Source organism: Pezoporus flaviventris, unplaced genomic scaffold (genome assembly GCF_033815535.1).
Source record: "Pezoporus flaviventris isolate CSIRO_AGI_PZ_B2104156 unplaced genomic scaffold, CSIRO_AGI_Pfla_v1 ptg000041l, whole genome shotgun sequence".
NCBI lineage: Eukaryota > Metazoa > Chordata > Aves > Psittaciformes > Psittacidae > Pezoporus > Pezoporus flaviventris.
In genome coordinates, this window is record NW_026892589.1 from 15209729 (window position 1) to 15236242 (window position 26514).

Consider the following 26514-nt stretch of genomic DNA (forward strand, 5'->3'; position numbering starts at 1 on the left):
CACTACTATGTATAACATGTGATGCGGTAAGAGACTGTGTAAGAGTTTGACTTTCTCAGTCATTTGTTATTCCAGTACCCAGTAAACTCTGAACTCTCACTACTGTCCCACAGCACTGATTCAGGTTTTTGACTTACCAACAGGGTTTTGGGTTGGTTTGGGGATTTTGGTTTGGTTTGGTTTTTTGGGGGGTGAGGGGTAGGGGGAAGCAGCGTCCGATGCCTGTTAGCATGTGGTTCAGTTGCTTTGGGGCTCCTTTTGAGCTAGTCATCTCTTGTACAGGTGGTCCTTTTCTCTATCAGATAACCCATGTGTTAGTAAACTGCTTCTGTATTATTATACTATCACATAAATACCATAGGAATGCAATGATGCTTTTTGTACTGAGAAGTCTTTATAGTAGTCCTGAAAGTATCTCTTCACTGGATTCTGGAAGGCCCATTTCTGGGATTTCTGATTCATGTCCATGTGCAGCAGCTGCTGAAATAATGTTTTGAGTTCAGAATTTCTGTTTGTCTGATCTTAACAAAGATGGGTTTGTCCTTATTCTTTTGGAATATGATACGCTAAGCTCGTAAACTGATGACAGTTTACTGTTAAAATTGGAGTCATTCTGACATCTGGAACAGTTAACAGGTCTGAGTTCCTGCTCCCATACTTAGGCTATGTTGCCTATGGCGGCTTCCTCATTTTGAGGAAGAGGGTTAGCATATCTCTTAGTGACCAGCAAATATACTGGTGTGTATATGGTTATACTCTTAAGGAGCATGAGTATAGTGTTATAAAGAAGAATTAATGAAGTTGGGAAGAAAATTCATATTGTATATTTTCATAATGTAAATTGAATTTATATATTTTTTGAAGAATTAGATGTTGTTGCTTGAAATATTGTTCATAAAATAATTTTCTGAGAATGACACAATTTAAATTATAAATGCTTGCACAGAATTATGGCTTTGGTATGCCCTGCACCAACATGCATATGAGTACTGCGACTTCAAGTTACAGCCTGATTTAACATACCTTTGGAAATCCCCATTTGCAGCCCCACCCCAGCTGAGTGCAGCTGGGCAGATAACTCTGAGCGCTCAGTTTTTCTGTACAGTGCATGATTTCACGATCCTGAGAAAGCTTCATTCTCCTTGGAGACTTGGGATTTCTTAAAATTCTACTTTTTTTTTTTTTTTTTTTTAAGGTAACTTTATTGGTGAGACCCTTTAGCCTTTTCTCCAGAGGATTAGTACTTCAGTATGTTCCATGCTAAGCAACCAGACTGAGCAATTTAAAAGCTGCTTATATTGTGTAACTAAATCAAGCCTACTATCTGGGTACAGCTTAATTAGTCTCCCTGGTGTCCCAACAGCATTTTAACTTTCTCTTCTCTAGCAAACAAAATTAGTGTCCTGTGATTTGGAATAAACAAGAGAAGCATCAATCTAACCCAACAGTGAACAGTAAGTTCCATGTCACTGCCCAGCTCTTCAGATAACTTTGACATCAAATCAACAAATGACGTGAGCTGAAGGATATATGCTCATCTAAAAGAACTTCATAGTCCCACACCAAATATATAAATAAACAGTCCCCTGAACTGGGGCAACACACGTAAAAGTTTACTCTGTACATGCATATATGATTTTGATATGCCATCTCTTCCTATGGCTACTGACGGCTGGTCCTAAACCTGAGGCACCACTCAGAGGCTCTGGGCACTCCCTAGCAGCTTTGCAATGCCGGCACGGAGGTTGTCACAACAGTGGAGCCAGGCTCTTCACAGTGATGCGTTTTGGACAAGAAGTAATGAGCTTAAGTTGAAACATGAGATGTTCAGACTGGATACAAGGAAAATCATTTCACCATGCTGGCAGTCAAGCATGGGAACAAGGGCCCAAAGAGGGAGTGTATTCTGCATCCCTGGAGGTTCTCATGGCCTGACGCGATAAACTTGGTCTAGCCTCACAAACTGAATAACTTGGTCTGATCTCAGAGCTGGCCCTACCTTGTGCAAGGAGGCTGGAGGAGATGACGGCCTGAGGTCCCTTCCAACCTGGGGTATCCTACAACCCTATGTATATATGTGTGTGTAGGTATATATGTATATATACATATGCATGTACATATATACATATGTATTTATACATATATATGTATATATACATATATATGTAAGTATACATATGTAAAGCAATGAAGAATCAAAAGTGCTTCTAGATAGGTAATGACTGTTTAGTTACTCTGAGCTTTAAAAATTTTCAACATAATCTTTTGCCTTAATTTGTTCTAGCTACTAAGGAAACTTTGCAAAACTGAAATAGTCAATATTCTGCAATTACTGTTCATGCTGATCAGTGATGTCTCACCATTACACTGTCTTCACCCATTTGTTCTCTTGTGCTTAAAATGTCACCTCTTTTATGAAAGCACGCTATTTGTCTTTTAAGCAGCATATGACATAATGAGGTCTTGGCAAACACCAGAGCTTCTGCATATTACACATTAAGGCACACATATTAAATCATGGAATTCATCCTTTTGAGCTCCAAACTGTATTCCAGCTAAGCTCGTCCATGTGTCTTTCAAAAACCTCGTAGCTTTTTGCAATGGTTGGTCTGGTCTGCACCAGGATACTGTCTCAAATTGTGCAAGCTACTCCCTTCATTCTTGTGTTAAAATCTGGACAAGTCAATCTTGGAGTGATCGATACAGCTCTGTATAACTTATCTGGCTCTGCTATTTAATACTTTATCAATATTTCAGTCAACTTTACTAGATGACATATATGCACACAGGAAATCTGTTTATGGCAAGAGACTCACGTGGGCCACAAACATGGAGATGCAATTAAGTAAGACTGCAAGCCTTTTACGTTTTGGTAGCCTAAGTTACTTCCTTTGAATTTCAACCTAACCTCATTAACAAAGAAAGAGATAAAAAAAAAAAAAGAAGTCAGGAATAGCTGCAACATTGCCAACAAACCATCTAAAGCATTTGGTTCTGAATTCTCCATGTGAGATGCACATGTTCTCTCAGGACTCAGTGCTGCCTTTTTGCCTTTTGTTTATGTCCATTCCAGGCTGCTTAGCAGACAAGCCATTAAGAGAAGGAGAGGAAGAAAAGGGAAGACTAAGCTCCTACTGAGGTAACTACCACTGTCTTCTGTAATTATGCCCATCCATCCTCATCTAACATTACTAAATTCTCTATAGCATGTTTACACATGCAGAATGCCAGAACACATTTCTGAATTAAGTGTTACATATAAGTATTAGTGAATGAGACACACAATATAATCATGTGAAATCATCATCATAATGAAAAATTCTTAACTGTAGATCCTTAATTATTGTAACAGTGAATCACTGCATGCAAATCTCTCTAGGCAATCAAGATGTTTCATGTTGTTGGCATTGTAGTGGTGTATGTGGTTATAGTTTATAAGTAAATTATGCTCCAGATACTTTTCTTTTCTAGTAGTAAATATAATTATGGAAAATAAGCTTATGTAAGACAATTTTTACTTCTAAAAAATAGCATTTCTTTACACAATTGCTTTCTGTTCACAGAACTCAGTTTTGTATTATGCACTTCACAAGTTGGTTTTGATGGTCCTATGATTCAGCATCATGCTTACTGAAAACAGAAAATCTGGTAAAGAATAAAAGGTTTGTTTTGTTTTTTGGGGGGTTATTACTTTTTTTTTCCTTACACAGCTTCATACACCATGAGGTTTGTATTAAGACTTGGATGGGCTTGCAATGTACAGTTTGTTCTAAATTGCTGCAATTCCTTTTTCTAGTATCCAGTTTCAGTGCAATGCTTGAAGCAGCTGCTACTGGCCAAAGGGACATTTTTTAAATGTAAGTCTGGATTATCTGTGCAAGTAACTGTCCAACTTTAAATCCTCTGCTCCCCACCACAGAGAAAATGAGTGAGGCTGCTTTTAAAAGGATCCTTTGTGTAGAACAAATGGAGGGGAGAGAATTTGCCTTTCAGCTTTTTTACTGGTGCCATATCCAGAGAATTTGTTAACATCTGTGGTCTTTACAGAAAATGCAAATTCTTCCATTTTAGACCAAGATAAATCTCCCAATTAGGAGGGTCACGTTTCCTAAATAGGACCTGGTATATCAGAAAAATAAGAGTAAGATGTCCTCTGAACAATGAGAATTGGGGTGTTAAATGATTTTGTGTTATTTAAATTAGACTCCCTAATCTGTATTTAAGTCTGGGTAAGTCACCTGACTTAAGGTCACACATATGTATTTGTTTGCCTTGCTTGGAGAAGTGATTCACTCACATTCATAAAAAAAACCAAACTGTGAACAAAGTAAAAAAAATCTTTTTAGATCCATTTTTCTTTGTTTGGTTTTGTTTACTTCAAGTAAGAAATATACTTCTTCCAATTGAAAGTATCCCTACCTAAGGACAACTGATGATGATTATCCATTAGAGAGTACTCACACAGAAGTTAGGAAAGCAACTAAAGGCATAAACTATTAGACTTAAAATGTGTATTTATGGTTGCTTGTTAACATGCAAATCTGGAATATATTTTTAATATTTAGGCATATTTTAAAGAATGTGATTCTTAAGAGTTTATCCTGGAGCATTCAGGAAATTTTGGAACATATTGTCACGAATCATAGGATCACAAAATGGCTTAGGTTGGAGAGACCCTAAAGCTCATGCAGTTCCAACCCCCTGCCACAGGCAAGGACACCTTCCACTAGAGCAGCTTGCTCCAAGCCCCTGTGTCCAACCTGGCCTTGAACACTGCCAGGCATGGGGCAGCCACAGCTTCTCTGGGCACCCTGTGCCAGCGCCTCAGCACCCCCACCCTGTGCCAGTGCCTCAGCACCCCCACAGGGAAGAGCTTCTGCCTAAGAGCTCATCTCAATCTCCCCTCTGGCAGGTTAAAGACATTCCCCCTTGTGCTGTCCTTACAGGCCCTTCTCCAAAGCCCTTCTCTAGGTTTCCTGTAGCCCCTTTAGGCACTGGAACCTGCTCAAAGGTCTCCCCAGACCCTTCTCTTCTCCAGGCTGAACAAGCCCAGCTCTCTCAGCCTGTCTCCATGAGAGAAGTTCACCAGCTCTCAGAGCAACATGACAAAACCTCCGCATTTTGGACAAGTAAATAATGTAATACATTAAAAATATTAAATACCAGGAGGAAGCTTCAGGTGAATAGCTTGTGAATGACCTGTTAAAATACCCAAGTCCAGTTTGTGGTTTCACATCAATGCTAAGTATATGCACTAGCAAGCAACAGAATTCTAGACCAGAGCTCCCATACACCAAACAAATAGCCATCTTTTCACTATGTCCTCTCACACTCTATTTATTTCTTCCAAGCAATTCTGTGTATGATGTGTTATACACATTAAACTAATGCCATCATTTTACAAGCTAACTGCAAATGATGGACACACGTAACTTGTAAAAAAATTAATTCATAATTTCCTATTAATTTCTGTCCTCTCGATTTCAATAAATGAATGACATATTTTTATGGATTAAAATACTAGCAGTACTTCAAGTTTTGAGTAATTTTCTGTCTGGTATTATTTGAAAATAATATAATCCAGTAATTCTGATATGAGATCAAAAGGATAGCAATGGAGGAACACTTCAGTAAGTTTACGTTTGTCCAGAGACCCATTTAAAATATTGCTTAGTCTGCAAATGAAAATAAGCTGACTGGCCTTATCTTAGTTTCTGTTCGAAAATCAGTACCCACTGTGGTGTAACTGCCAATATCCCTTAAACAGAGATGCAGGCCTAAAAAAATTTCATGGTGCTCTTACTTCGGCAGGATGGAATTTCACAGTATTTCCAATATATTCCATCCTCATGTTCTGCAATGTAGCACCATGGGCTCACATCTCCATCAGGGTTCCTGAAAGAGAAGAATAGTGTGTGAGTGAAAAGTCATCAAGTATTTTCAAAAAACCCACATAAAAATCAATTTTATTAAGCTTTGGTGTCATTATTATTCTTGTTCTAACAATTAATATTTAACTCGTTGGACTGACTTACCAAGAAAAATGCAAAAGTGGTCAGATCACTGTTTATTATAGTACACAACAAGCTAGTAGCGTCTAAAACTTAACTTATTTTTTCTTTAAGTATAAAAGGTGCAGAGCTATTTCTGGCCAGTACTGAGGAAGATCATGTGTAGAGGTTCTTTAGACTCCTAAACCTGATTTCTGCCTTGGTACAAAACAGTCCAGACTCCAACTTTCTGTATGTATGATAATAAAAATATTTATCCAATCAAGTCTTCTCGGAAAGCCTCAGGTCTTGTCTTTTCAGTAAAGCTGAGTAAATTCGTTCCAGTGATCTGATATATTGATGGATAATTCCTTATGCATCCATGATTATTCTGTGCTTATTTGATTATTTTGTGTAGCGTCATTTACAAGTGCATACCTAATTAGTCATTAGGTTATTTAAAGTTTCTTTGTATGTACAATTTGAAAAACTATTTGTATTAAAAAGATCCATTTAAGAAATTAACTTGTTATTTTGGACAGTCAGGTTGAAATAAGACCTCTTCTTGATAACTAGGGCCAACTACAATCTTTTTATCATGTACTTTGGCATGAATTCTATGAAGAGACCCCCCCTACACTGAAGTGTCAGTTCAGCTGCATCTTGTAATTTGGGCACATTAACAAGTCTTTGTGGGAGATCCAATTTTTGAACTGCTGGGAACAGTTTTTTGTCAAATAACAGAATGCTGAAGACAACTGGTAAGTTAACTTCAATTTAGCTGATTAAAATGCTGGTGTTAGGCTTTCAACAGACTAGTGGACGAGGAAGACTAGTGTGTTTGGAATTTAGGTGTAATGGCAGAGCTTCCAGTGGCTAAAGAAAGAAAACTAGTATCAAGGAAAGCTTGTACTCGGAAATAACACAATTTTCTTTGGTTTCACACTTACAGGAAATTTTGCATTTACACTTGCATGACGGAAATCAGATGTCTGTAACTGAATCATGGTAATGGCACTCCACTTATAAATGCCTTAAAATGCAAGGAAATTGCAGAGAAATGTGATAAACATCTTTAGAAATCTTTGCCTTGAACCTCAAAAGTGCACACAAACAGAAAACAATCAAGTATCTTTCAAAATCTCCAAAAACTTCAGTCCACATAATTCTGTTATGGCTAAAATTAAGTTTAGCGGAACATTATGAGGAATTTCTGTCATAACAGGGTGTCTTGCAGTAAACAAAGTATTCCAAGTAGGCACCACCCATGCAGAGATAACCTGCTTCTGATTAGTGCTTTAAGTGTAAAATTACATTATTCAAATGTTGTCCTTAAAATTGAGCCTCAGAGGATCATAGTATGCCCTAAAAAAGCCTTGTGAGAAGGGAAGATCACCTTGTCCGTTGTCACAAAGCAAATGAGTGGCGAGAAACAGCTAAAACAGCAGTATCTTCATCCATGAAGCCCTGACAAGATTTGCATGCTAAAGATATGCTCTGACACTCTTAAAACAGTGACTTTGCAAGCTTTTTTTTTTCTTTTCCAACAGAATGTGAAGTCAAAAAGCATTTATTCATTAGGATCATCATTTCATACACCTGTGAGAATACTCTTGGGCCAAGTGATACAACAAAGAAGGAAATGGCTAACCTTCCAGTCAAACTTCACCTCAAAGGGGATAATCTAACACCCAGTAGATTGAGGCTAAAAAGCTGTATCTGGTAATTAAATTTCTCAGGCTTACATACCAATTTATAGGCTTCTTGCTCCTCATTTGCTGAGTAAAGTGAAACTCTAGTAAGGATAACTTGAATACCTGCATAAACATCTAGGATATTGCCATACAGCAACAATCAAAATTACCTTCTTGATTGTGCTGTTTGTATCAGAGTTAATTCAGTGGCCACTCGCCTTTCTATAGCTCCATATTATTATGTGCACTGAGAGACACATCTCTCTGCATGTCATGAAAATTATTATGCACTTTGTGGTGTTGGGCTGAGTGAAGCTGTGAAGTTGGTGTAAAATGTTTTTGAGGGGAACAGTCTTTTCAGTGCTCACATGCCAATCAGCTACTAGACTGCCTGATGGGTTTTCTCAAGAGAATGGCCAACTTCTATAGTGTTTCTTTAGTAGGTGGTGTAGTTTTTGCTCCTCCAAGATGCTGAACTGATTCAAAAAAATGCATCAATTCTGAAGTTGGCAATAATGCTTTCTCCTTCTATGGCTGAAAACAGAGTCCACTGGTGTAACACATTGAACAATGTTATTTTGAAGCACTGATGTAGCCACTGGAAAAGATCCCAAGTCTTTTTCTTCCCTGCCCTTCACCAATGTTCCCCAATCAGAAATACCCTGCTGAGGCACCAAATACTCTGGAAACACAACTGACTCCTTTCATCAGTGTGCTCATCCCTGTGCTGCATGTCACAAGACCCCTTCTTTGTGCTTTCTTAGTTATTCTCCATTAACTGTCTGGTTCTGTCTCTGTTATATTTTGTCTGTCTGTGATTAAATATGGTAAAGTTTGAAGGCGTCAACTGTATAGGCTCTACCCTGGAAAGCCTATAGCCTGCCAAGTAGAAGTATCTTCCAGAAGAATTGAGGTGTGGTTTGAACCTTCTCACGGAGGAAACATTGCTATGGCTCAGGTAACTCAGTTCTTAACTGCATGGGTTGAACATCTCTGTTCTCATTACACAGTGCGAGACACCACTCAATTTTATAAGTGTCCTAGATGAGCTGATGACTATCGCTGTTTAAGAAATATATCTATGAGGTTATTCCCTACCTATTTCCATAGGAAGTATAGACAGGTATAAAAACTTAGCTGGTCAGTCCTTGCAAAGATAAAACTGCGTGTAACTTCCTGATGCACAACATCAGGGAGTTAAATGCTGCAGGCTAAAAAGAGTCTGCAGAGCCTAAACATCTCTGAACTTATTCTTATTTGCCTCCTAAATTCTGGAGTTCTTATTTAAGTTTCACTCCAAGTTCTACCCACAGAACTTCTATCTCTCTTTAGAAGGCAAGGAAATGAAAGGGGATCTGCCATGGTTTAAGCTGGTGTTGTAACCACTGACAGTTGAGCTTCCAAATTCAAGCAACAGCTCTAAGTCACTGAAAAGCTTACGCTGAGAACTTAGCAAAAAACTCAGAAACGGAACAGAGAACAGAAATAGGCTTGTGGGTGAGGATAAAAACCATAATGTTGCAGTCTGCCACAGACATTCACTAGTGCTTCTATACTTGTGACCTGGATAATTTTTTTTATCTCCACCTTTTCATTTAAGTAACCTCTAGTCTTTCTCCATGATGCCAAATACAGGTTGGATATATGATCTGGACTTTGTGTGAGAGCTGGGTTGATAAAGTTATTCTACTAATGGTGCTTGAAGATTCAGGGTACTGATTACAGGATAAACCAAAACCTATTAGACATCCATGGTTCTGACATTCTTCACTGCGTGATAGGAAGTTTCCTAATTTTTTGTCAAGTGTTTAAAGTAATACTGGGTAATCAGGCAATGTTAGTAGCCGAGATACTTCTTACCTGCAGTAGTTATGCTCTCCAAGCCCTCCCTCCCCATTGGGATATTTCAAAGTATTATAAGGATGCTCAAAGGTTTCATTCCAAAAAAGACAAGGTTTCCCTGCATATTGGGAGGTCTGGTTCTGAGTGCCACGATAGTCAGCCCCATTTGCTGTATAACATTCTGGGAAGAAATGGAAATGGAGAAAGAGAATGAATGTATGTAGGTTTAGTCTTTGGTTGTTCTTCCCTCACCCTCCACCCCCATCCCAAAACATCATGTTTCCTTTCACTAACATACTTCCTGCATTGTTTAGGCAACTAAAGGTGCTGTCTGGGATGTAAGTTTTCTCTCAAACATCTATTGAAGAGATTATGATTTCATTAATTTACTAAACAATGTATAAGACAGGTCTGAAGAGTGGTTAATACAATTAACATGCACTTTCTGAATGCACTTTCACAATTAACAGGCACTTTACTAAACAACGTATAAGACAGGTCTGAAAAGTGGTTCATACAATTGACATGCACTTTCTGAATAAGCATACTGTATTTTTACTGTTTTCCATGCGTTTTATTCATCAGGTTGAATCTGTAACTTGTTAAATTTCCAGAAATGAAATTGGATGATGCTGTCGGTCTGCCACATATCAGCACACTATCCAAAATCCTGTGCCAGTGTAACTAAAGTTGAGAATATCTACAGCTTTATAAAGTGAAAAAAATCGTAGGCATGGATCTTGCAAACGTTTACATCCCAATTTAGAAAAATTCTAAGGTGTTTTTTCCTCCGGTCTGAATTTCTTTAGAAAAGGACCTCTTTCGTCAGAGTACAATCATGATACTGTCGTTTGCTACTAATGCATTTATGCTTTCAGATCAAATTTATAGGTCAGTATTCTTCTGCCTCGCCCATATTTTCTCCCATTTATGTTTTCCTAATACTCAGGAAGTTAGAAATCAAAGCGGAGAATGATTTCTCTAGTCATTAAATGTACCATCCCCTTCTCAATAGAACTATAAATCTCATGCTGCCTGGCTTTGCTATGTCTTATTATTGACGTCTTCTGATCAAATAAATAGTCATACACATGAACAATTTTACCTTTACTAAAAATGCAAAACATTTGTTATTAAATTGTGCACTGTGAGGGTAACAGAGCAGGGGAACAGTTTGCCCAGAAAGGCAAGTGTTGGAATCTCTATGTTCAAATGCCATCTGGACGTGGTCCTGGGTTGCCTGCTTTAAGTGACTGTGCTTGAGCAGAAGTCATCTAAATGATGAGCTCCAGAGATCACCTCCAACCTCAACTGTTCTGTGATCACCCTCCAGAAATAATTATTAAAATGTATCATAAATAGGTCTATCCTTGTTTATACTTAACACTTGGTAACATCTATCCTCAATGCATTTATTTAAAAGTAGTATAAAAAAACAACAGTCCATGACAGAATTAAAACTGTTGCATGACACTGCTGTAAGCATTACAAGCAGTACAAAGAGTACTGAGCAGCATTACTGGGTAAAGTCACAAACACTTCCTCCTAACTGCAGAACCTTGCTTTACCTGATAGTATTCTCTGCAGAGACCATGCAACTACTGCAGAGATGTTCTACTGCCCCAGGGAAAGGGAGCGTGCTTTTTCTTAAGTGGAGGCTGCTGATCTCAGTGTCCCTTACAAGATACCTTACAAACAAGGCTAGAAAGACCTGTATGGCTGCAGTAGAAAGAGGTAAAAAAAAAACCACTCTCAGCTTAATCCTGATATTAGCAGTACACCTTTTTTGTATTTAGAAATACTGTGAGAGATGGGAAAACATATTATTAAAACAATGCCTTTGAAATAACTTTAGTCTGCCCCCACAAATATCAGAATGGTGCAATTATAATGATTATTTCACTGTTTTATTACACAGCAGATGAAAGCTGATGGTTTTGTGCTTTCACTGCACATTTTCATGCCTAGGCAAGTTAGGATTCTATTAGATGGAATTTTGTTGCTGAAGGCACAGAGGTGTCTGCACTGCCATTAATGTATACTGCTATCATCTATGGACAAAAAGCCGTCTAATTTAACAAAACCAAGTTTCAAGTCAATACTCTTCCCTACTGTAATTTACCTGACTGCCTTAGCCATGAAGGTGAGCTACATACATTTACCTGAAAATGCAAATCTGAGTTTCCAGTACTGAGGCCACCACAGATACTTGGATAAACATAGGAAAAAAACCCCACCCCACTTTAAAATCACCACAGTGCTGCAGCTTTCTTAAATACCTCTTTTTACTTTGCAGTTAATTAAGTTTTTCTATGTCAGCTGAAAAATACAAGTTGATGAATTTGGCATAGAAGAGAACATTATCAAACTGGATAAACAAAACAACATACATTACAAGGAAGCAATTACGAGAAGTGATAAGCATATCCATAAAAGACATCTACTTCAGTTTAGTGCTGTTGCTTTTTTTGCTTCTCATTTCTAATGAACAGCAATATGTGCTAACATCTACTTTGAAATGCAAGGAATGCTACAATACCTGAAGGTAATCTGGCACACACACTAAACTAAACTGAAGTTAACATCAGTCCATTTTAGGATCTGCTAAGACTGGCCCATGCTCTAACTTGCAGCAGCAACTGACTTTCATTTTCATGTCAGCTGATTTTTATTTTTTTTTGCCTTTTTTTAAAATAATTTTCTTCAAACTTCGTTGCACTACACTAGGACTTTAAGGACACTGCACAAAAGAAAGAGTTAGAGCTCTTCATTCTTCTTAGCTGTAGGTTTTGTTTGCAAGGCAACAGGTAGCTGTAACAGTGCCTCCTGTACACTTTGTACTTTTGTACTACCAAGAGATTTGGGAACAATGTGCTATCTGAGCTGTAGTGGTTTTGTTAGCATCTAGATGTGGAAGGAAGAGGCAGTAAGATACAACGTAAAACCAATGATTATCCCAGAAAAACTGAAATGGAAACTTAGTTTTGGAATTTAGCAGCTGTTATCATATAAAATACATACCTTTCTGTGTTACAGGGAATTCACTAGGAAATTTTCATTTTGTTAATTATTATTAATAATTTTGCCATAGCATGGAAGTGCATTCTAAGTAGCTATTGGCATTTAAAAAATCAGGTCCTTTGTTCTACACTCTTTTACCTTAAACAGTCAGCTTTGAGATCTGCTGAGATATCCTTTGTACAGTTTTCTATAAAATTCCTAGCAATATGAAAACAGATCTCTCAGCATATTCAGTATCTTGGCAGTAAACATCTGAATACTATTTATTACACAGTGATTTTGCCATATTTTGTTGCACAACAGCCAAGACACTACCTTAGTGATCTCACTGTGAAATTAATATTCCCAGTGTGTTAAAGGTGCAAAATGAATGTTTTGTCTGCAGACAGACCACTGTCCTCTCCACTTCTAATCCACAGGCTGCACTTTGAAGACAGAAGTCCTACAAGATTTTGGAGCTCAGAACCTCCTCTTTCATCTTGCACCATTGGTGCAATAATCCTGTGGGGAAAAAAAGAGCTTAAAACAAAGGTCAGCTGGATTTGTCTGCAAAAAACTGATTCAGAAGAGTTCATCTAACTAAAACAGTCAGAAAAGAGTGGAGTGAACACTACTGGTAAAACTCAGGCTTGCTTACTCAAATTACCTGATTTCTCTTTGGTAGATTATGATCATGTAGAAAGGAGAGAAAAAAAACAATCAGCCAACCATCCAACAACAATCCCATTTCCTTTACTGTTCTGGCACCCACTGGATCTGACTGCCTTACATTAGCTGATACTTCCATGTTACTTTAGGCTATAAAGCCCTTCGCTGGGAATCTAACTAACATCTGCACAGTGATTCAAGGAAATCAGTATCAGTTCTATGACTTTCTGTTTTGTAAGACTGTAGTACTATGACAGAGCTTGCACTATATCCAAGTCCTCTCCCAGTGGCAAAGACAGCAAGGGAAGAACAGGCACTTTGTGGAGGCCAAAACTGTCAGCTTTCTAGAAGGCACGAGAAAGCCGCTATGCTTGATAATTTGCCACATGGTTTCTGTTCATGTACCCAAAACTGAGTTGAAACTACCCTGTCAAGTGTAAACCCGGATTAAACCACCAGGGTTTTAGGCAGGACATAAAGCTGTGACCATTCAACTCATGAAGTGTTCAACCTCCTCGTATTTCAACATCTTAGTCAGCTGGGTTTCAAATATAGTCTGAAGTAGAGGCTTGTGTCAAATCCATTATTAAAATCAACGTCTGTGATGATTTTGTTGTATTAACTGTCTAATGACCCTGCTGCTTCTACTGTTTTGTTGGGATTATCTGCAAACAGGATTAGTCAGACTGAACCACTGCAGTGGTTCTAGTCATGAAAAGTTGGAGGGTTCCAACAGGTCCTGTTCTGAATAATGCCTATGAGCTTTAGTGAGAAAACGTGGACAGCAATGTGTTGCGGGGGCTGCTTCTGTTTTCAACATATCAGGTGCTATGGTTGACAGAAAAATAACTCTTTTAAAAGAAATACTGAGACTAGAAAAGTGTGTATTGAGTGGCAACTACTAGAAAGAAAAAGCAAAAATATGCCTGGGGATGGTTGTCCATTATGAGTGAATGTTCAGTGTGTGACACAGGTTCACAATTAGGTTTATTAGAGCCAGATCAACATTTGGAAGATCAAACAGCAGCTGTAGTAGAAATTTTTTCCATCTGTCTCAGTTCCTTCTTCAATGTAGGGATCTTACAATGAGCACTTACGCCTTTGTTACTCTGGGACTGTAGGGCTGCCTGCACTCCACATGTGCCACTTCAGGCACCACTTTAGGATCACTTGAAAAATTAAGGTAGTGCAGCATGTAACAGTCTGACTTTTTTACTGAATGAAGCGCTGATGATAAAACATTGACATTTCAGAGTCTCCAATGATTTTTTAAGATGTTTGCTTTAAGTTCTGGAAGCTACTCAGAGTGCTGACTAGTGGCCAGAAAGATTAAAGGTTGACAACAAGAAGCAGATAAATGAAAAGTAAATGAAAGTGGCTCTTTAAATCTTGGGTTTCATTACAGTGGTGTGATAGCCAGAACACTAAATGTTCTGTAAGGCAAGAAAGAAAGATTCCTTGAATTTACATGTTACAGCTGCCTACTAAACAAGTTCTTACTTGTTTTCCTTACAGCCTTTCAGAAGAGTAAGAAAAATGCTTAAGCAGAATGTAAGAACATGGAATCAAAGGTGCCAGGTCTGATAATGACTCCGTATCAGCTGCTCAATGCACACAAGGCATGGTAAGAAGACTTTTAAGTAATTTCCATTCTACCTAAATTTTTCTAGTTCATGCTAGAGCTTGCAATTTAAGTACTCCTCCTTAAATGAAAGCACTGTATGTAGGTGCAGATGGCAACAGTTACAGGCACTAACCAGATGCTGTAGTCTCTAATTTGATTGAAAGGCTATAATTAGACAGCAAAAACACTTCAATGAGAGAGTAAGCACAGAGGAAAGGACAGAAACCACTTAACCGATGCCAAGATACCCCACCAGTACAGAGGCAGGGGCCCACGGATGAAGGGGCAGAACACCAAATTACCTTCTTCAGATGTGAACATTTTTGTTTCCCTATGGATGCAAATAGGGATTCTATTATCATAGGTTGCCACAGTTCTTCATGTGGGAACACTGATTAAAACCAGAAGAAGCTTCAGGAGATCAAAGAGACAAATACAGCTTCTGTGGTCATTATTAAAAATATTTTTAGCAGTGCAATGGTTTTCTTTGAAGATGCAGTTTTATCGATTGAACCAAAAGTTCATTTGCCTACTGTCATATGACTGGTCAAAAAAAAATTCATCTCATTCCGTACTGCGTTATGATGCAAAATAAATGCTTTTGTGAAACATAAGGCTGCTTTAGACTCATGCATGGGGAAAATTAGTGTAGTGTTTTTGCATTTCAATATTTTACTATTCTAATTAATATGAATATAACAAAAGCCCTTATTAAAACTATCAGGCCTATACTGTAGCAACACAACGCAACAATTGACACAAGCTCAAGAAAAAAAACTTCAGGAAAGAATGATCTTTGTTTAAAATTACAGTTTTCAAAATCACTAGAAAATAACTCCCCATTTGGTAAATCAGCCAGCTAAACTGATGTGCTGCTGTGACAGGGCTTGGTTAGCTGATCATTTATTCTTTGCAATGTAGGGGGTACTCTGTAAGTAGTTTAAAAATCATCTCCCTCTCATTTCTACGTATCCACACACAAACACACACAGAGACACACATACAATTTTTAAAGGCCTCAAACAGAATTGCTTTTGCTGGTCAGAATTAGCCGCTTACATAGCATTGGCCTGAACCAGGGAGTAGCCACAGTGAACACTCACCTGACGTTTGATCAAACCTTGACTAACACATCCGTCTGTCCTGTAAGAATATACATTCCTGGAAACATACAGACGTGATGCTCCACACTTGTGCTCCCTGGCAGTGTATGAGTTGTTATAGATGTGAATTTGCTATTCTTGTAAAACTTTGATTACTAACCTTCAATCCAACCACTTTTTCATCACTTCCCCTTTTTTGTTTGTTTTTGTGGCTTTGGGGTTTGATTTTTTCTTCCTCTTTATGGAATATGTTTGAAGCAGGTGAATTAGGATATAGCATGAGAGGCAGTTACCCTTAATTCTAATGTTTAAAAGTATGCATTTTGTACATTTTTTTCTCTTTAGTTGTAGAATACAAATATGCTATATCAGCAACAGCTTTGCAGCTGCTGCCTAGTCCTCAGCCACAAGATGCAAACACACTTGTTTTGTGATTCTTTATCACTGGAAGTAAGAACGCATGATGTGGCCCCATAAGAATTTCTGTTCCTTAATATACTCATTTGTTTATTTTTCTCTGTGAAGTTTTAAAACTGTTGTTCCATTGTCAAGCATGGCAGACTGAATCCCTTTGGAAATTTTATCAGGATGGGCCATAGCCACTGTGCAGATGGAGAGAGTGGTCAACTCCACAATAATTATAGTGTGATATGACAAAGAATGCAAATTTTGCAGCTGGCAGCATGTAATCCCTGCCTCCCTCCTGCTTTTTTGGCTCCATCCTGCCTAAATCCATTCACGTAACTCTGGATTTTGAGTTATGCACTATGCATGTAGAAGCATGATATGCTGAAGTGTCTGACTATTTCATTTTCTATCTGTCTGGTTAGAAATGCTTTTTTGATTATTTCATGACAATTGCTTCCATCTCTTTGACTTTGTAATACAAAACTCACCAAATTTAGACAGTCTTTTCATGTTAGGCAATCTATTATCCCGTCTCTTATTTCTGATTCACTTGAGAAATGTGGTATGACTGAAGTTTGAATGCTGCAAATGTCAGAGTTTGGATCAATAGAAACTGTTAGACATCACACAGTGAAGCAGAAACATTCTGTGAAAAGCAGCACAGTACTATGTGCAAAAACGATTGTTAACTCACTCTAATTTCTGACAATTTGAGTAATTTTTCATAAGGCGATTCCAGAAGTTAAAGTTTCTCTCCTGTCTTAGTAAATGATGGTGTGACACAGCCTGCATTCTGACTGCATTTTACAATAATATTAAGATGTGCGTTTTATTAAACTGAGGAATAGGGATTAAAAATATACTATATGACAAACTGCCTTACAAAAGAAATATCCGTGTTTGTCATTTCAGAATTCTGCTAGCTGAAAGTACAACCTGACCCAGCTGATCCCAGTTTGGTCCTGTGGACTGACAAGAAGATGATCCTGGGGTATGGTTTGTGCATGTTAGCAGCCCTGCAGATTTGTACATGGCATATAAATTACAGGTCCTTGCTGAAGTGTAGATTTGCACTGTTTCAGGTTCTTTAGCACAAGACACAGAGGGGGCAGTGCTTGCTACATCCATTCTCCTTTACTACCCCTTCACTCAAAGGCAATATTCCTCTCAGTAGTTTTCCCACCTCCTCCTACAATAGCTGCTTGCGCTCAGGCATCTCTGTCCACTTTAGTGGCTGCCAGTGCATGCAGTTAGATGTTGGCTAGAGGGGGGAAGTGCAGGTGTGTAAACAGGTATGATCCTCTCAATAGCCTACGAACCCAACATTCACACTGGGATATATCCTCCACTTGCTGTCATGCAGCCTGCTGTGAGGGACATGGTCACAGATGGAGTGTTCTGTCCACAGTTCTGCTCAGAAACCTTGAAAGAAGTCATTCTTCAACTTAAGCAAGGGAAGAAGTACCTATTGTGTGCACCAAACATGTCCTAATGGTACTGGGAACAGACCATTCTAGGCATGCTTTAGATATGTCCCTACCTAGGCAGCTCTCTAGACTCTTATCTGAAAAGACAATCATGTTTTACTCACTTCAGGTAACTTCTGAGAAGTTGTAAATTTTACCTTCTGAGTTCCTTCCCTCTCTCCCTCCGCACCCTCAATAAAGTTTATGTAAGTGTTTTCCAAATCTAATTAAACGTCTACAAAACCTTGAGCAAGTACCTGTTCATGGTGAAAGTAGAGCAAATTCTACATTATAAAGAATAACGATTAGGATACACAAAATGTACCCAGGTATACCATGCATCTGATGGCCCTGACACTGTGATGAACTGAAACAGCCACTTCAAAACTCATCAAGCAGTTTATCAGAGTGGAACTGTGATACTTGAAATCATCACTAGCAACTGAGATGAGGACAAAAGGCTGCAGAGACATCTTAAGTGAAGAATCACACTAACAGGTAGCAAAGCTTAAGGCTTCCCAGATTCCTTGGCTGAACAAGAACCGCAACGGTCAGAGGAGTCCGTTCGTGACAGGCGCTGGGGCAGCCACCCCAAGTTCTCGTTCCTCAGCGCCGGTTCTGCCCTGCTGCCACTGTTACTTCATGTCCCAGTGAGTGTACCCACGCCCCACAGTCCCTGCTCCTTGCAGATGCCTCCGTTCTGCAGATCTAGCTACGAAACCACTTTTACAGAGATAAGTGCTGCTCTTCTTCCTTTTACCTCACGCCTCCACAGTCTCCCGCGCTCCCAGCTCAGCGAGTACAGGGAGTTCCTCAGATACCCCACACGCTGCAAACCCCGCGCGAAAATCCCCCCTGCGCGTCTGTTCGAGCAGCTTCGAGCCGTGCCCCGCAGTGGCGAGCAGGAAGAGCCGTCGTCGCGACCTCGAAGAGGTACTGGTGGGCGGCAGAGCCCTATGCCGGAGGCTGCGCGCCAGTGCAGTCTGCGGGGTTCAGGGGGAGCCCGCCCCGCTCCACCGCCATCACCCCCGCGCGAGGGGATGGCGGAACGGCCCCACACGCTCCCCCCTCCCGGCTCCCCGCGACGCGTCACTCACCGGAGAGAACGGGCTCCCGGCAGCAGCTCAGCGTCAGACCTGACAAGGCCAGGACGGCGGCGAGAGCCGGGGGCTCCATGGGCAGCGGCCGCCGGGCCGCACCGCACTCACAGGAGGCAGCCCCCTTGCTCCGGGGCAGAGGTGGTCGCGGGCGGCCAGGAAGAACGCGAAGTGCGGGAAGCGGCGGCCCTACAGCATGTGTCCTGAAACTGCGCCCCGGCGAGGTGCCGAGTGGCAGATGAGGGATCCTATTACCAGCCATGTGACAGGAAAGGATAGAGACCAACATCCCAACCTGCTGTAGCGCGGAGCTGGAGAACCGCTGCTTCTGCGTTTGACACCGACGGATTTAGGCTGCCGGTGCTCGATCCACTGCCAGGCCATGGGGTCCGCAAAGCCCTCCGCTCAGGCAGGGCCGCCCCGCCGCCAGTGAGGAACTGCCCGGGGCCCCTTCTCCCCCACTCCGCCCCAGGAGCGACCCACGTCTCGCTCTCGTCACCCCGCTGTGCCCTCACACCGGCCACACGTCGCGGTCGAGGGAGAGGCCGAGCAGGAACCCGCCAGCCCCATAGCCCGGGCCCTGCCTGCGGCCCGCCCTTGTACCGGCCCCACGCTCGCCCTCCGGGCTGTGGGTCCCAGGGAGTTGTCTGCCAGCAGACGGGAGCGCGCAGATGCAGCCTATGTCATCCCTTGCAGCCAGGCCGGGGGGGGAACCAAAAGGACGCTGTGAACTCCGTACTGGTGCCGTGCAGCTCTCGCCGCTCACAGCCGCTCTGCGTGATCGCGGCTTGGCCAAAGGGCTGCACCCGAGCAGCGCCTGCCTGAGGGACGCGGCCGAGAGCGGCGTGGAGCTGCCAGGCACGCGGCGTTTTAGGGCGTCGTTCTACGACGGGAAAGGCCCCTCCCGCGCGGCGGGCACGGCCGGGCAGCGGAACACTGCCCCCGCCCGCGGGCAGCGCCGCAGGGACCCGCCCCACGGCGCGCGCTGCGTCCCGGCGCAGGGCGGAGCCGGCGTAAGCCCGTGGCGGGGTCTCGCGCTGGGGCGCGTAGGCGCGCGGAGCCAGGGACTTGGGCGTCCGCGGGCGCACGGGCACGAGACGTTCGCGCGCTGCGGCCTCGCGCCACACCTTCCTCAGAGACAGCACCGCGCGGGCGCGGCGGGAGCGGTGAGTGCGCGCGCGCGCGGCCGCAGCGAGGCGGCCCCTGTCCCTTTCCCTGTCCTCATTCACCGCCAAACCGCAGGACAGAGTGAGGAGGCGGAGCGCTTTAAAGCTGTTGCCGACACTTCCTTTTGGTACATGGTGTCTAATGGCATATGGGACATTACTATGTTGTGATTTAATGACCCACAAAATTCTCCTCTCAAAGGACTGGGACCCCACTGTGTTACCTGTTCACCTGATTTCTGCTTGTGGTTTGTGGTCTCTGTTTACAAACAGCAACAATGGCAACATCAATAGCAGCTAATAAGTAATAATTTTATAATTAATAATACATTGTGTGAGGCATTTCTTTCAATTTATCTTGTTTCCATTATAATGTAAAACCTGCACTGTTGCTTTACTCATTTAGTATTCCTGTATATTTGATGCATAGTTTATCTTTGTTTTTTGAAACCACCATGATTTTCGAGTAGTTTATTAATTAAAGACCTTAGAAAACCAGGCCAAATGCCCTGCAAAATTTAGCAATTCTTTCACCATTGAAGTGTTGCACAACACAGAACTGACTTCACAAACCCTTTGGGATGTAGGCAAAAGCAAATGGTGAATCCTTTGTTGTAAAAGGGTTCTGTACGAGGTAGTAGTGCAGAAATCATGTTTTAATGAAGATAATGAAACATAATAAAGCTGGAAATAACACACCCCCCTCCCCAAGAGTATGCATGTTGCAGTTATACAAGGGAAAGCATTGCAAGTTTTGCAAAATATTTCCAGTGCGGTTAGCAGATTTTTTTGTTTTGAAGGTTGACTCTGACTGGACAGTTGAATAAAGATGGATTAAAAAAAAAAAACATTAAAGTTAACCTGAAAGGAAAGGTTTCATTGTCCAAGTACTTCCTCGCCCTTCCTCCCAAGTGTATCATTTTAAAATAAGGTCAGAACTGAAACACAGATGCCTCTTTGAGCCAGTATTCAGAGACTTGCCTAGATATAAGAATGCAATGTTTGAGTATCTTCAGTATCTCTCCCTTCTTACTAAAAATCACCCAACAACCTGCAAATTCAACCCAACTTGCCAGTAGTCATCTGACTGTGCATCCACTTTCACATCTATCTACATCAGCCTTACATAGCCCCAGGGAAGACAATTTTTTCTCAGTTAATAGCTAGCATACTAGCCTAGCTATTTTCCCAGCTTTCAACTAATAGAAGAAAAGTGCAGTGAAATCATGAATTCTTTTGATTTTTGTCAGGACTGTGTTTCTGTTGGCAGAAATGTGACAATTAGAAGGAACAAATGCCTGTAACTCTGTGACTGATGCTTCCAGAAGCATCATGTTTGCTCATGATTGACAGCAAGCTGAGCCTGCTGTGATACAGTCCCAGGAAGCTGGTTAGCATTTCACATATAACTAGTGTTGAATTGTATCAAAAGCAGAATTCAAATGATAGCATGCTGTATAAAAACATTGTTTGGAAAGTTTATGTTGCTGTGGACAGCTTAATCCCCTGCTGTGCTTTTTCTGTATTTCATTAAAACCGCTCTGGAGTTTCATTGTTCCTTGTTCAGATACGAGTGGAAACTCTGAAACAAGTTTCTGGTTGCATTTGTGTCTGTGGAAGAAAAGACAATTTTTTTTAAGAAAACCTGAAAGGCTAGAGAAGACTGTTAAAGTAGTTATTGTAATGCCATTGCTTAGATCAAAGTGAGAATATTTGGTTATGTGGAATAGCAATGTACCAGTTTTTAAAGTACCAGTTCTGTGTAATTCCAGTGCATACATCCCCCAAGGAACAATATTTACGTACCAAAAGTAGTGTCTGTAGGATATGTGCAGCACTCCCTTATTTGAGCAACATTTGATGAAATTAGAGAACACTGAAGGTTTGCTGTTATCCCTGTGCAACAGTCAATTTCTGTTTTCTAGTACAGTGGTCTAAATTACAGGAGCAAAAGGAGACACTGGGCAAATGTCACTTTTGAAAACACTAATAGGGTCTAAGTTGGGTTTTGAGTACAAGAAAGACAGGGGAAGTGGGGAATTTGGTGAATTCTGTACCCGACATTGGCTTCACCCCCCCCCCTTTTTCCTCTAAGAGAAACATATCACCAAAATATTAGTAGATGCATTCGTGACTATGTGGAACCATCACAACTAACTGAGAGGGAAAAGCATAAGTCAGTTTACTGAGCACCTTTATATTCTGATTTCCTGCAATTTGTTTTCTAAATACTGTGATTCTGCACACACACCCCACCCCCTCGAATTACTGTTGGAATCATGTGTTGGTCTGAGAAACTTATCTTTCACTTTGAGGATACAAATGTCACTAGAGAGAGCCTGAAAATACAGTCCCTACTTGGTTTTCTGTTTGTTAAAGTAGAAAGACATCTAAAAAGCATGTAGCATTCAATTACTAGGATTTCTGTATGTTTCTATTGGTCTTGCTGCTCTTTAAGATACTTCACTCTATTTTACTCTGCAAGTCTGGTCCTAGCTGTGAACACTGAGAACAGTTCCTTTTCTAGATGAATGTCAGAGTTGGATGCAGAGGCAGAAGTTTTCAAAGACCTACAGGATGTAGGACTACTTCTTCCCCTTCTTATATGAAGTCTTATCATAGTTATATTTACCCTGAGATCCAGAGGAGTACCCAGTAGATGACAGACGTTAATGGTTCAATAATTGTCTGATAAGCTTTCCCTAGTTAAAAATTATTCATTCAGAATATGTTACTGCTACACAAAGGACTGCATCTTCTATTGCTACCCAAATACAAAGCCCGCTGAGTACTATGGACTTTCATTAAACTCTCTCAATTATTTTAAATTTTTTTCATAAATTATAAGCTTTTTGTAGCATATGAAAAATACCTACAGATTTTCAAAATGTACAAGAGTTTAGAGGGGTTGATGGCTTTATTCTATTTTTCTAAATTATTTTTTAATGTACAATTCTGAGTTTAGAGCAGCAGGTCTGTAAGCTGCTCCCAAATGGGAGATATCTATGGTAGTGCTTTAACAAGTTGGGTTTTTATGTGGGAATCTGGGGTGTGTGGAATCTGGCAAATATAGGAGGTGTTCTTTGTGCATTTTTATGTATGCAGAAGCCATTAATTGCTGCAGTTATCTACCCTGTGTGGAGTGTCCATTTTGTTTTGTATGGGGGAGGAAGAAAAAGCTTTTGGAATATGAATGTTCTCTGTGAAGTGTAGGAAACAATGTTTATGTGATTTAAAGGGAAGGAGAAAAATTTAATAGTCTCTGGCTCTTTGACAGACAATTGATGATTGAACTCAGAATTAATGGGCTGTATTTTCAGTGATGGGCATAGTTCTCATACTGTGTTCTGGTTTAAGAGTCTCTGAAATGACAAGCCTGTTAGAAAGGCACAGGGCCAAAAACATAGCACTGGTTAACAGACTGAACTATATACATAATGTATGAAATCATAACAACTTTCTAAAACAAAGTACTAAAACCTCCAGGAAGTAATTTATTACCTAAGTAACATTTTGTAGAGATTTACTTTAAAATGTTAATAGTTTTTGTAGTGAGTTTATTTCTGTGTGGTAGAAAGGTTCCAAGAATGGGCAGCAAACTGATACAGTTTTAAAATTTTGTTCACCTCTTTGGCACAAGAGACATATAAGTATTCTCTAGGCAAATTCATGCATGCTTTAAAGTGGGAATATGTTCAAAGATACGTGGAAAGTTACATTATCGTGCAATGCATTCCTTGGATGATACATCAAATTTACCTATTGGTATCATAAGCACACTGGTTCTGAAATGGAACACTTTTAATGCTGAGCCTTATCACTCAGCAAATAAATTATTTTGACCAAAAAGTCATGTTCTTTCTCAGTCAATGAATCTCATGTTTGCATGTCCTGATAATACAGTTCCAACTTTGCTTCATAGTCTTCTAGCAGGTCATAGGAATTATCCAGAATTGTTGTTTTTCATAACAGATACTAGCAGGAAAATACCAGGATAGATTTCTTTGTCATTGAGAAAAGCTATTAAAAAGGTCATAACACTTGCTGTTTCTCTAGCAGGTTCGTCTGTTTTTTTCAGCTCAATTGAGGCCTACCTTTCCTTCCTACATAAGAAAGTCAGACGTATCAGAACTGCAAGACTGACTAGTCCACATACGCAGCCAAGCAGCATTACTTGTCTGATCTCTGAAAAACAGCAAAGAAAGGAAAAAAACCAAACAAACCTGAGGCAGAAACCCCACCTCAGGAACACGCCAGTGCATTTCTTCATATCTGTTTGAATGTAGTCACGTGACAATTTTTAAAATTGCACGTATGCTGTTAATTTTACTGTTCTTTGTATTTGTGGAACAAACTGGTAGAGTAGAAATACATAATTCCTACATTTGACAGTTACAGCAGGTGGCTGCAGAAGCTGTTCTAACACAAAGGAAGGATGGCTAGTGGTTAATTTGTATTCCATGTCGTGAATGTGGGCCTGCAGCTGGTGGTGTTCCCCAGGGGTCAGTACTGGGTCCAGTCTTGTTCAACTTATTCATCAACAACCCAGGTGAAGAGCCAGAGCGTACCCATGGCAAGTTTGCTGGTGACATCAAAGCTGGGAGGAGTAGCTGATAGTCCAGCCTGTGCTGCCATTCAGTGAGGCCTGGCCAGGCTGGAGAGTTGGGCAGAGAGGAACCCAGTGAAGTTCAACAAAGGCAAGTGCAAGATCCTGCACCTGGGGAGGAACAGCCCTGTGCACCGATGGGCTAGGGGCTGACCTGCTGGAAAGCAGCTCTGCAGAGAAGGACCTGGGAGTCCTGGTGGACAGCAGGATAACCGTGAGCCAGCAGGCGTGTGTCCTTGTGGTCAGGAAGGCAAATGGCATCCTAAGGTGCATCAGGAAGAGTGTGGCCAGCAGGTCAAGGGAGGCGATTCTCTCTCTCTACCCTTGTGAGGCTCCATCTGGAGCACTGTGGCTAGTTCTGGGCTCCCCAGCTCAAGAAAGACAAGGAACTACTGGAGAGGGTCCAGTGAAGGGTTATGATGATGATTAGGGGACTGGAGCTTTTCTATTATGAGGAAAGGCTGAGAGAGTTGGACCTGTTTAGCCTGCAGAGATTACTGAGAGGGGATCTTTTTTGGTCCTATCCCCATACAGTTTGATTGCTTTAAAAATGGCCAATATTCTGGAATTAAAATTTTGAAACTGCCTCTGCTGCTTAATGGTTTATGTAAAAGAGAGCAGAAGTGCCTGTTCTGATGTGGGTATGGTATGAACACACTGAAAAATGTCATTTTAATTCTGTGATTGCATAATGAGGACACATGAAAGAGAGAGAAACCAGATAGGAATCAAATTTTGAGTAACAGATCTCCTCTTGTCTTCTTATTCTACTAAAGACATAAACAATACCAGTTCTGTTACTGTCTTACTGATGTAGGATGGTGCTAGCAAGATGCTGTATGGCTGTGGTGAACAATGGAAGGTAAAGGGAGGCAAGTAAATTTTTCATGACACATGAGAGGATTGGTAAAAGTTGAGGAGGTGCAGCATCTGGAATGAACTGCTGGGAGAAACAATGCTTCCTGAATTCTGTATCCTTTAAGGAAATACCTGCTCTGGGGTAGCACCACTGAAGGATTTTAAGTCCTTGTGTGAGCCATCTTTGTCCCCAGCTCAGTGTCACAGAGTCAAACAGAAGTGTAGTTCCGCAGCTCTGAGACACTGTAGTATTCTATGGTCAAAGTAAAGTCATGGCTCTGCCCTTTTTCTGTGCCTAGTAATAGCACTATATGTATGTATCAGGGAGCATGCAGCCTAATCATGAATAGGCCAGCAGTGGTGCATCTGAGCTTTAATACATCTGGGCTGCATTTTTGCCAGTCCTTCCTTCTGTTGTTTTGTCATGCCTGCAGGAAGAACTGGCCAAAGGGTGGCCTGGCACACCGTGATGGCACGGCGATGAGACAGACACTTCTGTGATCCTAGAATAGATAATTTGGTCTCTAATTTGGTTTATACCATAGTTTAAGAAAAGAAGTGGGATACATAAACTGTTTCATAGGCTTTGGTACTTCATCCAGTAACTTCTGTACAAAGTTCAAAATCCTGTGTTTGGCTTACACACACCTTATATGCAGGTACCCTATCTCAGCTGAGTGATGGGACCCCACCACCGGCTGTGTAGTTTGTTCCAGTGGTGATTTGTTTCTATTATGAAATCCTTGTATTTGATTTATAATTGCAGGTTTTATCTCTTGATTTTAATATGTTCTGCAGCTAATCTCCTGGAAATGATAGACAGACAACTATACCATAATAAGAAGACTTAATGTTTTGTGGTATCCTCATCTGAAAAACAAGTGCAGAAAACTAATGAGATATTAGACAACTTTCAGAAAAGAACTATATTTACACAGAGCTTGAGCCTGGAAAAATAAAACCTAAAAATGACAGGAAAACAAACAAACAA

General features: G+C 40.7%; 1 protein-coding gene across 4 annotated transcripts in view; it reads right to left on the minus strand.

Moving 5' to 3' along the window:
- KREMEN1 (kringle containing transmembrane protein 1) overlaps positions 1–19584 on the minus strand; it is a 42931-nt gene extending 23347 nt beyond the window's left edge. For all 4 annotated transcript variants that reach the window (XM_061466563.1, XM_061466562.1, XM_061466564.1 and 1 more), the window contains exons 1-3: positions 18894–19584; positions 9545–9707; positions 5804–5895 (exon numbers count right to left, since the gene is read on the minus strand). In XM_061466563.1, coding sequence (XP_061322547.1) covers positions 5804–5895; positions 9545–9707; positions 18894–19182 — 544 coding nt within the window. In that variant the 5' untranslated portion in view covers positions 19183–19584. The remainder of the gene's footprint in view (positions 1–5803; positions 5896–9544; positions 9708–18893) is intronic.
- Between the last annotated feature and the right edge of the window lie 6930 nt (positions 19585–26514).